Genomic DNA, 14,109 nt, shown 5'->3' with positions numbered 1-14,109 from the left:
TAGTATTATATCTCCTTTCAGTTGAGCCTTTACAGGCAGCCATTTGATTTCAGTATTACCTCATTGTAGAGAAAATGTAGATGTAGAAAGCTGAATTTTCCTTCAAAGTTTTGCCCCTGAAAAGATTCTTCCAGTTTCGCCAAATAAAATTGGGCGTCTTTACAGCTAGTGTGGGTTTGTAAAACATATGCCATGAGGAAAAGTAGATGGTTTGTATCTTCATCATTCCAGGCGCTTTGTCCTTTCCAGACAAATAACTAAACTGTAGTTTATTTTTAAACACGGGCTGGATATCCTCATGAATAAAGTTTTGGCGCCGGGCTACATACGATCACGAGTCCAACACAAGAAGAAATGAAGAACCAGAAACCCGTCCAACACTACAAAATGATACCATGGGAGTACCGGGCGGTGGATCAGACAATCCGATGATTCACCCGCCGATTTCAACGCCACTGCACTTTGATAGGCCGTTAACGAGGACAGTGCTCAGCACTGCGGCTTCTCAGCGGAGGTGTAATACCTTACTGCAGGCTGCTAATGAATAAATCCCATCTCTTGGTGCCCATCTCACTCTGCCAGCCTCAGGGCCTCTGAAGTGGAGTGTTGAGTTTGGCGGAGAGGCGTTTGTTTCCCAGCCCAGTATTAATTAACTGGAGCTACTCTCTCTGCTCGGGCAAAACTAAAACAGGAGAAGAAGGAGAAAAAACAAACACAACCCTCGGGAATATATCCGAAACCAGAGAGTGCTCCTAAACAGGCCGGAGAGTTGGAGAGGAGGAAACACAGACAGTAAATAATACATCTTCTGCTTCAGACTATGAAGTGAGTGAAAATCAGACAGTGGGTAAAACTTCTCCAGACAGGCCACAGATGCAGCCAGTGCAATGAAAACATGGGAATGAAACTGTGTTACAGTGTTTTATTGCAGACTTAAATATTTTAACCTGATTTAAACAAGTTTTACAACCCCCCCCCCCCCCCAAATATTCAAGAAAAACACCAATTATGAGAAACCAGAGTGCTTAACCTCCTCCACTGCTGCTCAATTCTCCAATTTCAATTATTTAAAAAACTGTGGTGCAGAGCAATTCGTCAGTCATCAGGAAATGGGAATGATTCACAGCATTCGCACTGCATATCTACAGGAAATTAATTTTCGAGATGTAATAATTTTGACATTTTTTCAACACAGACAACCAAACAGGGACAGTCATCAGGTTTAGCACCTGGAAAATGTATTTTTTATTTACACATTTCTCTGTTTGAAAAGCAGTTAATGAAATGACAAATTACAGCCTGTATTCCCCCATCATTGCCTTTAATCCCGACTTCAAATGATTTGGGGTTAAGAGAGTGGAAGGCTGCTGGCTTTGGAAAAATATCAATATAAAAAAAAAAATCACAAAAACACAGTTGCATTACTGCCCACATATCAATATATTTATTATGTAATCTTTTTTAATGATATTGCTTATTGTACGAGAGACAAACGAGCAGAAGGTCATGAGAAAATTGTGTAAATGTTCATAAACACTTGAATATGGGTTCCCTTGAAAAAATCTCTGCCCTCATGCCAAAGACGAGATTCTGGGGACGACCTATGAACTTTCTGCCGAAATTCACTCGAACGCGTTCCCATGTTTGTGAAATTTTCTGCTAAGAGACAAACAAACAAGCAGCGCCGAACACATCGGCTCCTCGGCGGGGGGAATAAATGAAACAGAAAACATCAAAGCATCATCGTTCCAGGTCTGCGTGGGCAAACTACAAGCAGCAGCTTCAGTGGAGTGAGACAGAGTAACAGGATACACAAGATAAACCTGGACTTATACATGTACTGTCGGCACAAATGCAGATATACACTGGATTATGATATCGAACATCCAAACATACGGTGCGTGTTCGGTTGAATATAGGGTGAATCTGAAGAACACGGAGAAAGATGGAGGGATGAGGGAGGGATAAAGATGATAAAATGGTTTCAGTGTGAACAGGCTGATTGGTGGGTAGATGGATGGGAGAGGAATAGGGAGAGACAAGTGGGGAGACAGAGGCAACAGAGGTCTATATTTCTAAACCAGGAGGGCGACGGAGAGATGGAGAGGAATGTAAAGATGGAGGCAGATAGAAAGGATGAAGAGGGATGACTGCAATAGACAATGTCAGAGTCAAAGAGGGAGCGAGAGAGAGAAAGAGAAAGAGAACGAGAGAACAACGGGGACAGTCAGAGACAAAAGAGAGTTTTATTTTTTTCCTTCTTGTGTTGTTCGTCTTGAGGAGTAATCCCTGCTGCTCTGGGGACTATTGCTCAGGAAGGCGGAGGGATAACCGAAGCCCCCTCCTCGTGATGGCGGAGGGATACGAGGGGGAAGATGCCAGTTGCATGTTAATTAGGCAGAATACTAATTGGAAAGACGGAAAGGCAAAGAAGGAGAAAACGAGACCACCATTTCAGCTTCAGACCCCCCCCCTTCCTCCCCCTCTCTGCAGGAGACCTGAGTCTGATGAGCGCTAATCAGATGGTGATTGGCTCGACTCTTAGCGGAGCTCCGCAGACTGTCTGACTTCAAGATGCTCTTTCTGCCTGTCTGTCCGACTGCCTGTCTGACTCGATGCCAGAGATAAATTGATTACAAGCATTGTAAATAATGACTGTTGAAATCAGTCGCTGATTTGTGTTATTTGCTCTTAAAGTGCAATTACCATTATTTATTCACTTTCTGATGGAGAGTTAGATGTAAAGATCGACTCTACTCTCATATCCTTGTGGGAAAAATAAGGCTACAGCCAACAGCCTATTAGCATAGCTTAGCATAAAGGGGGAAACAGCTAGCCTGGCTTTGAACAAAGGTAACAGGCAGCGTTTTTAAAGGTCACAAATTAACAAGTTACACGTCATTAGTTATATCTTTACCCTCCAAAAAGTATAAACATACGAATTAACGGTTTTATGGGAGCTTGCCGGCTTTGAGCAGTTGCCAGGCAACCAGTGCAGACCGCTCGCAGCTTCGTCTCGATGATTCCCTCATAGGTCTGTGGTACCCCCCGATCCAATCCCCTCCATTTATGACTCCTTTCTCAAGCACATAACCACCTTATTCATAAAGACAGGAGGAGTAAACATGCTCTATAGCCACTCTGTAGCTGTCGTACCCATAATGCTCGTCAGAGTCCATTTTCTGTTAACATGTAAAGGAAATGATGTCAGTTTGCCAAAAAGATTACTGTGGTATGAACATCAACAGTTATCATCCCTGAACACTTGCTCTTTTACAGTATTTAAAAGGTGCAATATGTAAGAATTCGGCACCACTCAAATTCATGCTCATGGCATCAGAGTCACTGTGGTTCAGGGGTAGAGCCAGCGTCTTGTTATTGGAAGGTCGCTGGTTTGATTTCCCTGGTCTGCATTTCAAGGTGGTCAAGGCTAAGGTGTCCTTGGGCAAGATACTGAATCCCAAACTGCTCCTGATGTGCTGGTCGGCACCTTGCATGGCAGCCACCGCCATCAGAGTTTGAATGCATGTATGAATTACTGTAAGCTGATTTGGACAAAAGTGTCTGCTAATTGTCCCAAATGAATGCAAATATGAAACCATGATCTTTCTGTCTCTCTTTCTTTTATTTCTTTCTTTTTTAATTTCTTTCAGCCAGACTACCCAGTCTGGAAAAAACATTATCTACTCACAGTGAGAACAGAATCATTAAAAGTATTCGTATTATTTATTTATTTTTATTCTGGCAACACTTGCTTGGGGTTGCTTAAGGCAAAGATCATGATCTCAGTTTAACAAAGAAAAAGTCTGCAGTGACTTGAGACAAGACACCACGATCTTTTTCTAACCTTTACTGAAATGCTTTTGTTGCCTGAGCCTTACCACAGATGGACGTACAGCCACCGCCACTCTGTGTCTTCGCTCGAAAAACGTTTTCCCCCTCACAAAATCCATTCACTGATAGTGATTGGACAATGTAATCTGGAAAACACTAACTCACGGGAGCCGTGGTGGTGTAGATTTGCCTTGAATGTCCCGAGATCGTAGCTCAAAGCAGCAGCAGAAAATAGGAGTGTGAAAATACTGGCAGAGCAGAGGGGAAGATGGACTTAAATAGTCAAACAAATTGAAACAGTCTGCTGGATTGGTAATGCAATGCGGCATCCATTTGTGACATCTATTTCTTTGATTTGAGCCACAGAACGGGCTGTTGAGTTCAGAAAATTCAGAGCAAAATTAGAAAGGCACTCAAAGACATTCCGTTTACATTTTTTCATGAAAATAATTTAAATGCTAGGCGCAGTAGGTGAAGCGACAGAAGAGGCAGAATAGGTAAGCGAGGCAGGAAGGAAAAGAGAGAACATTTTCTTCTTCACAGTGATAACAAACAAACCCTGAAGTCACTAGTACTCAAATTCAGGGACAGTAGGTTCCAGCTTATCGCATCCATTTTAAAAGTGTTTCTTTTTATGCAGACTATAAACCAAGAATCAGGCAGGCACTTTTTAACAAAGTTTTGAAATTACAAACAGGGTTTGAAGGATTTTGAATGTCATACGAGTTGTGAAGAGCGTTGTATTGGCATGAACACCCACATCCGTGACAGTGAGATGAAAACCGATGAACTATCGAGTGTTTTGGCATCTTCCCACGAAGAGACGCGAGTCACGCTGGCTAAAAATAGAAATGCTGTCACATTTCAAGGCCGGTGAGGCTTCAGGGGACTTGTGAGTGGAGAGGAAAACCTCCACTGCTGGCTTCAGACCCCGAGCTGGGACGAAGTGCGCGCATTACTGAATCACAGCACGGTCACTAAAATGAACTCCAAAAAACAAGATGCAAAACCAATACATATCTAATGCAATATGAAAAGAAGGACTATGATTTATAAATTGACCTATTTGATTCATGGCATCCTTCACCAGGGGAACGAACCGCAAAGATCATCTGTAATATGCGACAGGACCACTTAAAAAAATCTGGATCTAGTGAATCTGAATGTTTTATTTGATATTGTATTAAGCTTGATTGAAATTAAGTGCCATTCTAGTTTTTTTTTTAGGTTTGTACTGTTGATGCTGGCTTATTTAGCTTTGCTCTGCTTTTTGCTTCCCTTTTGTTGCCTGCCTTTGTTTTACATTTATAATGGGCTACAGCGTCAGATCACTAAAGCTAGCTTTTCATTTTTCTACCTTTGTGTTTTGCATTTGGGTCCTTTTTGTAAACACAGTAACAGTCACAGGGCACGTCGTTCTGCATTGAGTGCTCTGACTTCTCAAGCTTTAAGTACATTTTCCTGACTGTACCTACATACTTTAAAAAATACTAAAATAACATTTTCAGTGCAAGACTTTTACTTGTCACAATAATATTACAGTGTGGTATCAGTGCTTTTACTTAGATTTTATTATTATTATAAGGCTTAGTTGCATGATCCAAACTGTTTCGGGTACCACCTTAGCTGACTGAACTTAAATTAATTTTGAAGAGCATCAAGACTAACTACATGACATTCCCCAGACCGAATGGTTGCGGTTGATCCCCAGTGAATTTCTGTATTTTGTCTTCAAGCTTTGTGGGTGTTGTTTACTACCTTTGCCTGTGTCAGTTTGTCTGTTTTTTGGTTTGTCAGCCGGATTAAAAAAAAAACTACTGAATGAATTTTGATGAAACTTGGGTTGAGTCTCGTCCCAGTATAGACCCCGTTAGCTTTTGGTGTGGATCCAGGATTTTTTTCCACACTTTCTTCGATGAATGAAAGCATTCAGGCGAATCTACAGCAGGTGGTGAAATTAGATCAGAGAGGGACCAAACAGACCTGAAAACAGCGAGATCCAAACCTGAACAGACCCTGAAGACATGGGACTCAATCCCAAACACACTGAGTGTGTCCACAAACACACTGGTTATACTGGTTTTGATAGTATTCAGCATTTGATGTTTGGCAATTGGACACGAAAACCCTGATTTTGTATCTTTCTATGTGTTACTAAGATTCTGATTTCTGATCAGTTGTTGGTGTGGGTGTGTTTTCTGACTCCTCAGCATCCAGCCACTGTCATTTCAGTACATCAGTAGTTGAGAATTAAGGATGAGCCAGTTTCTGATGTCGCAATAACATACAGGGTTTCATGCTGTTCATTATTCAATCCCAACTGTCGACTCAGTTTTAGTGCCACTTGTGCAGATGGCAGACATCGAGCTAAAACCTAGACAAGATATTTAAATGTTGCAGCATCCCAGTTTCCCATGAAAAATGTCCCCTTAAGTTTACACATATATCATCATGGCTTCAATGAATGAAGTCATACAGAATATAAATGTCAGGTTGTCGTATGTCGAAAATACATTTTATCAAACCACAAAGCCACTTTAGTGCAGATTTTAGTGCCTTGTGATGAAAAGCAAAAATCTCCCTGATCACCATCCACCTCTTGTTAAAGTGAGCGCCACACTTGGCAGCGTTTCCCGGCTCACATTTGTCTGCGAGAGTGTTTTGTGACGGTGGCGGCCATCAGACTTAATTGAAGAGCAAGAAGTCGTGTGTTGCAGTCAAACCTCATTTTAATGCTGTAATGCATCCAAAATTTGATTTGCTTGGCTTTGCCGCTGGCGCATCACAAAAACAGAGGTTAATGGTTTTCAAATGTCAGTCCGAGAGAGAAAGAAGAAAAGGAAGAGGGAGACATTTATTTCAGACGGCTGAAGGGTCGTCAATCCTTAGATTAGAGCTCACACGTCAAGGACTGAGTTTTCCTTCCTTTACCAAAAACCTGACAGGAACGGAAGACTGTGTTTTCCTCCTCAGATGCTGCCAACTAATATCAGTTTGAGGACAACACAGGCTGCAACTAACAATCTGAACCATTTTGAAGACTATTTCAGCCTGTTAAAACTGTGAACTCCGTCCTTCAGGTGGCCACAGTTCTTTCTGTCTGAACCGTTAACTGCCTCCGTCGTCTGAGCATCAGACTGATATTCTTTTTCTTCTAAGGTGCTTCTTTGATTTTTGCACATTTGTCTTTCACGAGTGTTTCATTAGTTCCTTCATTAGACAGAAATGAGAACAAAGCCACGAGAATGTCTGCAGAGGTAAAACGGGAGGTGATACATGCAAGAAAGGAAGTGCTGCTCTAAAAGTAAAAAAAAAAAAAGGCAAACGAAGGCTGGAAAGCTCTTTTCAGAGAGGCAGATGTGATATACCACACCTGTTTCATCGTTGAGTCTTTGTTTTTATTATATTGATATAAAACAGCATTTTTAATTGTGCTTGTATGCAACTGTTAGTGTCAATTTTATCTTTGAAGGCTGTTCCAATCCAACACAAACCGACCATCGTATCTGTGAATCCTAAACCCTGTGTTACTGACCGCTCTGTCTCTGTGCTGTGTCACTGACAGGTGTACTGGTGGTGAACGTGACGTGGAGGAAGAGAACCTACGTGGGAACTCTGTTAGACTGCACCAAACACGACTGGGCTCCTCCAAGGTAATACTACACTCTAAAAAGCCGTTTTCATGTCCTTACTCTACACCAAAGAAGACAAATTATATTATAAAACATATTAGATGTTTTGTCGCATTCCCAAATATCCACAAATGTCTCTCAGCTCACTGCTGAGACTTAAGATGAGAAGTGTTTAGATGAGCTATAAATAAAATGGTGAGCTTGGAGGTTCGGTTGTAAAAATCACAGTGTACTTTTATGTCATAATGTGTGACTTTTGAAAGACAACATTCTCCCCCTAACTTATACAAAGTGGACTTCAAAAGCAAGACAATGCACAGTTTGTCACCTCAATGGGCTTTTGCTGCTGAAATGGTTCTAAGTCTGGTATGACTTATGGTGGCTAACTTTAAACATGTTTTGCTGTATTTTTTGCAACAGTGGCAGGCATTCATCTCTATTTAAATTCCATACTATCCAAGCAAAGGGGCAAATCAAACAGTTGCGTTTGCTGGAAAAACTGTTTTGCATCCCAGCTTCGGGTGGGGTTCGACATCAGTGAACTTTGACCGGCAAAGTTGCAGCCACAACCAATAACAAAGACGTGTGTGTTTGACCCTTATAATGAACTACAAATCAGAAAACGGGCTGCAACGGCCAATGTTTTGGGCCTTTCTGTGTAGCCAGCAGATATCTGGATACCAGATAAGCAGGTCCTCTTCTGTGTGGCCGTCACTATTCACCATCAAATTAGAAACCTGAGACAGAAGAATGGAGTGAGAGATTCCATTTTGGGGAATCTCTATAAAGAAATTGGGGCTCTTTTAGCTGCGTGCTACCAAAGTCTGCTCACACATGGTTAGTCAGTACCATTCAGGCTAAAAACAGAAATCAGACCGTCTCTGATACCAACATCTTGTCCATTGCCCCCTCTCTTTAACGAGATTGCTGAGTCAGCACACTGATGAGATGACTCTTTGTTGCTTGAGCATTTTTGACCACCCCCCCATGCATGTTTCATGGAAAACTGTAGTCTTTCATGTAAAACATTTCTCCAGTCGTCTGAGTTCTTTAAACATTAATTTATGAAGATGGGTTTGTCAATGGACTCGTGTGGTTGTAGCTCCAAAATTGCTGTTAGCATTGTTAGCTGTTTCTCCGTGTTGGGTACAAATTAATGTCATGTTGGTCGCAAACAAAATATTGTTAATCGCTAACCATGCTTCTGACTTATGTTTCAGAGTCACTTTAAAGCCAGCTAATCTTAATTGGAAACAAATGGTCATGGTAAAATATTTATGCAGAAACTACTGGTTCCCATTTGGTGGCATTGTGACATTGATCAATCATTTGTTGCCATTTGCAGCCACTGACTGTTGATTTGAATCCTACAAACAGGACACCATTTTGCTCAAGTTTGATGGTGACTGGCTCCTCACATTGCCCCAGGGCAACAAAGGATTACAAAAATAGGACACTGTTCTATTTTTTTGGCCACAAGCGACAAACTAGATGACGAGTTGATGCTTTACAGTGTTTTCAGATGTCTGTGTGCACAACAACTGTCTTTATATAAAATGATATCTGAAATCAATTCTTATTCTAATTGTTAACACATATTAAGGGGAAGCCTCAAATAATCTCTGCTTGGTGTATTTCCCTCTTTGATCTGTCATGTGTAATGATTTTATTGTTATTCTTATTGGCTTTTATTAGCTGCTGATGGTTGATTTGATTAACTGAAAAGAGCACTTATTTTTTTTCAAGTGCTTTAATGCTGCTAAAATGATTACAAAAAGGATAAATTGGCTCTGGGGCTGTCAGCTGTTGTTCTTATGATGAGCTTTAACAAAAACACTCTCCACAGTGCATCCCAACTGTTTTACAAATGGAGAGTGGTTTTTGTAATTGCTGAGTGGTAAATGTGACAGTCCCTCCTCGCAGGGCTGAAACCTCTCAATTATTGCTCCGGTATGTAAATTGTTGTTGTCATGGCAATTACAGCTTAATCTCAGAAACCAGGGACTAAATTGCTTTTTTTATTTGGACTCTTGTCACTGCGGACGTCTGTGACTGAATGCTGTTTTATTATATTCAGTTCAGTGGGAGAAAATGCTTTCTTTTCAATGATTCATCATCTGTCTTTGAATGAACCTGTAAACGAACAATAAAAGATGCAATGATTAAATTAAAAGCTCAAAATGTAACAAACAAGTCTGAGATTTTTTGAAATAAAACCAACTAGGTGCGTCACCTTGAAGGAAAATACATCAAATTTCAGTTAGACAGGCAGCTTCGGTGACACATCAGGGACACACTGATGTAAAAAAGCAATTACAAACATCATAGGCAATGTGAGATATCATCGTTTTAAAATCACAGAGGGGGACAAGAAAGTCTCGTCTCAACGTGCTTTGCAGTCTTTTTCATTAATAAGGTGATTAACACCCAAAACAGTCTTTCCAAGGTCAGAATTTATTCATTGAGTATTTAACACCAACCAGTCCTGTGGACATGGTGTCATAATTAATGCATTAACAGGCTAGCAAAAACGCAAGATCCGTGGTTCCAGAAAATAAAGCCGTAACGTGCAGCTAAAGATGAAGCAATGCATTTTTCCATCCAAGCAGACAGGTTTTTGATATAAATAACAACATGTGAGTGCGGAAAATCTCCACTGTTAAGATGCAAGGCAGTCTAGTAAACAGCATCAAAAGACTTCAAAGTAGAAGGTACGTTATGTGAATACAAAATGCCTCGAAATCAAATACAGAGATAACTGTGGATTGTACAGGTTTTTTATGTTATCGAAAGAGAAGCAGGCTTTGTACAGAAAAAAATCAATTTTGTATCCTTGACGTTTTGGTAAAGTGGTCCACATGAGCCCTGAATGATAATCTGTTATCTTGCAAGGTTTTTCTCTGATGGCACAAGAGTTCAATTTGGGTGAAGATATGAACCTGCTCCTCCTCGGGTTAAAACCTTTCAAGAACAGCAGAATCAACAAAAACAGCTCAGTGGCTTGATGTGTTTTTCAGTTTATGATTTAGGACATGAATTCAACAACTACTACACCACACAATACAATGTAAAATGATACAGTGTAAAATTATGTAAAACAGAAATATGAAATATGATGTGATTCATCAAAATGCAATGCAGAAAGTCTCATATATTGTAAATCTTTGATGCAGTAAGGTAACAAAATTAGTATTTGAAGGTCCACTTTGATGTACAGTACATTTTGATATATATCAACCAGCCAAACTACATTAGAAGTTGCTATGAATGTTGTTCTGTAAGTTTCTTTCTTCCTGAACTGCAGCGATGTTATATTAATAGAAAAGTCACTTCATTTCGCATCAGGTGTGAAGCATACTCTGGCACAGTACAAAACAATCAAAGCTAAAGTGAAAACACTCACTGTCTCATATCTGAAGTGTTTCCAGACTGCAAGTATATGATTATTAAGAGGAGTTTTCTTCTAAATCCACTTGTTTCTCCCTCTCCATTAAGGTTTTGTGAGTCACCCTCCAGTGATCCTGAGTTGCCAGGTGGGCGTGGCCGGGGAAAACGGATGCGAATGGCCATGGCTGAGCGGCCCTGCATTGAGCCGACACCTGCTGCCAAAGTCAGGGGTTTATCACAGCACAGGAGCCGTGGAGGAGGTGTGGCTGGAACCACTGCACCCATCCACAGCAAGGGACGGAGAGGAAGCCTGAACCTCATCAACAGCAACTGCCGAGCACCGCCTTCTTTCTTCACTGTTGAGGAGGTGAAACCTGCAAACAGTACGTCCTCTCTCTCGTCTGGGAAGCGAAAGAACAAACCGCCAGCTGACCTGGACCTCAGCCTGGTCTCCTCTGATGACATCAAAAACGGGAATGGGAAGAGGATCCGAGCCAAATCCCGCAGCGCCCCATCCACACCGCAAGGCAAATCTGATCCATCGTTCATGGACCCCGGAGGAGGTTGTGCCTCCTCACCACCTCCCCCACCCATCCTCATTGACTGCCCACACCCCAACTGCACTAAACGCTACAAGCACATCAATGGCCTGCGCTACCACCAGACCCATGCACACCTCGAGGTTGAGGAGCAGAGGAAGCCTGAGCTCGAGCCCATGAAGGATGCAGAGAGTGAGGAACGAATATCAGACTGTGAGGACACCATCAGCAACATGACATATGACCTCTCAGAGACTAACAGCACTAATACCAACAGCTCCTCAAAGAAACCTGCTCCTCTATATAAGGTGACCACGGTGGGGTCGCCTAAGAACAGAAGGTTACTCCTCAGCACTGACCACACACCCACTGCTAACTCCAAGACCAGAAGAACCTCACTGCTGAAAGATGGGCTCATTGATGACCTTAGCAATCTGCCCATCATATCCAACATGACCGTGGTTCTGGAGAACTGCATGGTACCAGACAGAAACTCCACGGTAGAGATGCCCAAGCTGGAAGCAGAGGGTTTGATTGACAAAAAGGGAGGCGCATGTGACAAAGGCAAGAAGGCCAACGGGAAAGTTGAGAAGCTATCCAAGTCACGAACCAATCGGCCGATTGCTCCGGCCCCTGCCCCACCCAAGCTGATCGCCATACCCAACACAGCGTATCCAACAGGCACAGCAGATACTGCCACCTCACAGCAGCCCACACCAATGGCAGCTGTAGGACTCACCAGTAAAAACCTTCCTCTGAAACCCATCAAACCAAAGCTGAGTATCGTTGTGGAACCGAGCCTTGTCAAAGCCACCTTGGTTAATTGCAGCAAAGAGACCAGAAAGAAAGAGAAACGGAGGCTGAAGGACAAACATAGCAAAGATGCACCGACCAGGACGCCTAACGGGGACAGCAGTGGACTCAAAATGGAAGATGGTGGTGGTGGTGGTTCTAAAATGGGTGTTAAGGAAATTTCTGGGAGCCTTCTGAAGGAGCACCTTAGTAAGCAAGATGTGATGAATGGGCTTACGGAAAGCCAGGAGAGTAGGATGGCCAGTATCCGAGCTGAGGCTGATAAGGTCTACACCTTCACTGACAACGCCCCCAGTCCCTCAATTGGTGGTTCATCGCGGCTTGACCCTAGTGGCGGTTGCCTGGCAGCAGCAGACAGCAACAGCAAAAACAACAGCCCCGCCTACTCTGACATCTCAGATGCCGGGGACGATGGGGGATCTTCTGAATGTCGCTCAGATGGAATCAGATCCAAGTCTAGCTCCTCAACCTCATCAGAGGTGAGCTGTAACAGCAACCATGGTAACCCTGGTAAAACCCCACCCACAGCATCTGCCCCTTCATCAAAAGACCCCCAGTCTCCATACTACCACAGCTACGAGCCCTACTATCTGCAAGGTTACATGCAATCGGACAGGCAAAACAACAGCAGCGTTGCTTTCCACAAAAGCTCTGCTCTTGATGGCAAAGGGAAAGAAAGAAAGGAAGAAGTAAAGGAGGATGACAAAGGCTCCTCCCATGAGTTCTTAGATTCAAAGAAAGGCGATGGGCCACCTCAATCTCAGCTTCAGCTGGCTATGAGTCAGACCCAGACTGCTTTGGCCCAGTCATTGTACTATGGCCAGTACTCCAGAGGACTGTACATGGACCAGAAACTGTTACTGGCTTCCAAATGTTGCGACCAGACGCACAGTGCCAAGCAGAGGGGCGAGAGGGGACAGGGGGTGAGAGACAGTGAGGAAGACAAACATATTGTCGGGGCTTCAGTCGGTGGACCCATGCTAAGTAAAGGTCCAGATGGTACTAAAGGTTGCTGTCCCAAACCCATCCTGTCCTACGTGGAGATGAGTGAGAGGGGAGAAAGGGGACTGGGCGTAAAGGCTGTGCACGGTGGCATGGTGGACCAGCACCAGGTCTCGATGAAAGACTGCGATGACATCAAGTCACCGTCCTCTTCCTCTTCTTCATCACTCCACAACCCAAACAGTCAGACAGATCTGGACTCAAATGTTTCCTTTTCCAGTGTAAGTTTCTCCCTCTGTCTATAATCTGCCGCCGCCGCTGATGGTGTTGTTGGTGTGCATTAATGACTGTTGTTGAGTGTCACAAAGAGATTAATCACACATTGTGTACAGCCAAACCAATAGGTGCTAATAACAAAGACCATGTGGCTTCTGTGGTGCTGTAGCTCTTCGTTGGCATAATACTGAAATTATTTTGGTATAAATCAAAATCATGTAGTTTGATTTGATGGATGCAGATGTTTTTAATGATAAGGGTAAGAATTAATGGGGTAAATGAATAATTCACTTTAGCTGTAAATGTACAAACGAACACATAAAGAAACAAAAGAAAACATTTCTGATACACAAGTGTTTGTTTTGATATGAGCTGCTTTTTCAGAAAGCTTGTACAGATCTTTAACCATGTCATCTCATGATGCAGTTAACTGCGTACTCTAGCCATGCTGGGTTATGTAAAAAGGGTGTATGATCTGAATGAAAGCTCTGTTTGGGTGGCTAGGTTGATTTTTCCCTCTAGTTTGGCCAAAATTCTGCAGTTGATCATGTGTGAGACATGTCTTGATTCGTGTCATTGAGAGGGATGCCACACTCGCCACATCCCACCTGTGAATGGCCGCCTGCTGTTGAAACGTCGTCATCCTTCATCAACATCACACCCAGAGCCAGTGATAGATGGTCTGT

The 14,109-nt window shown here is 42.6% G+C and overlaps 1 protein-coding gene across 2 annotated transcripts in view; it reads left to right on the top strand.

Annotated features, from left to right (window-relative positions):
- Positions 1–14,109, top strand: part of znf608 (zinc finger protein 608) — a 48,510-nt gene that overhangs the window by 26,529 nt on the left and 7,872 nt on the right. For both annotated transcript variants that reach the window (XM_037099463.1, XM_037099464.1), the window contains exons 3-4: positions 7,400–7,487; positions 10,962–13,428. In XM_037099463.1, the coding sequence (XP_036955358.1) occupies positions 7,400–7,487; positions 10,962–13,428 (2,555 nt within the window). The remainder of the gene's footprint in view (positions 1–7,399; positions 7,488–10,961; positions 13,429–14,109) is intronic.

Source organism: Acanthopagrus latus, chromosome 5 (assembly GCF_904848185.1).
Source record: "Acanthopagrus latus isolate v.2019 chromosome 5, fAcaLat1.1, whole genome shotgun sequence".
Taxonomy (NCBI): domain Eukaryota; kingdom Metazoa; phylum Chordata; class Actinopteri; order Spariformes; family Sparidae; genus Acanthopagrus; species Acanthopagrus latus.
Note: the sequence above shows the minus strand (reverse complement) of the source record. Positions and strands in the feature narration are given on the sequence as shown.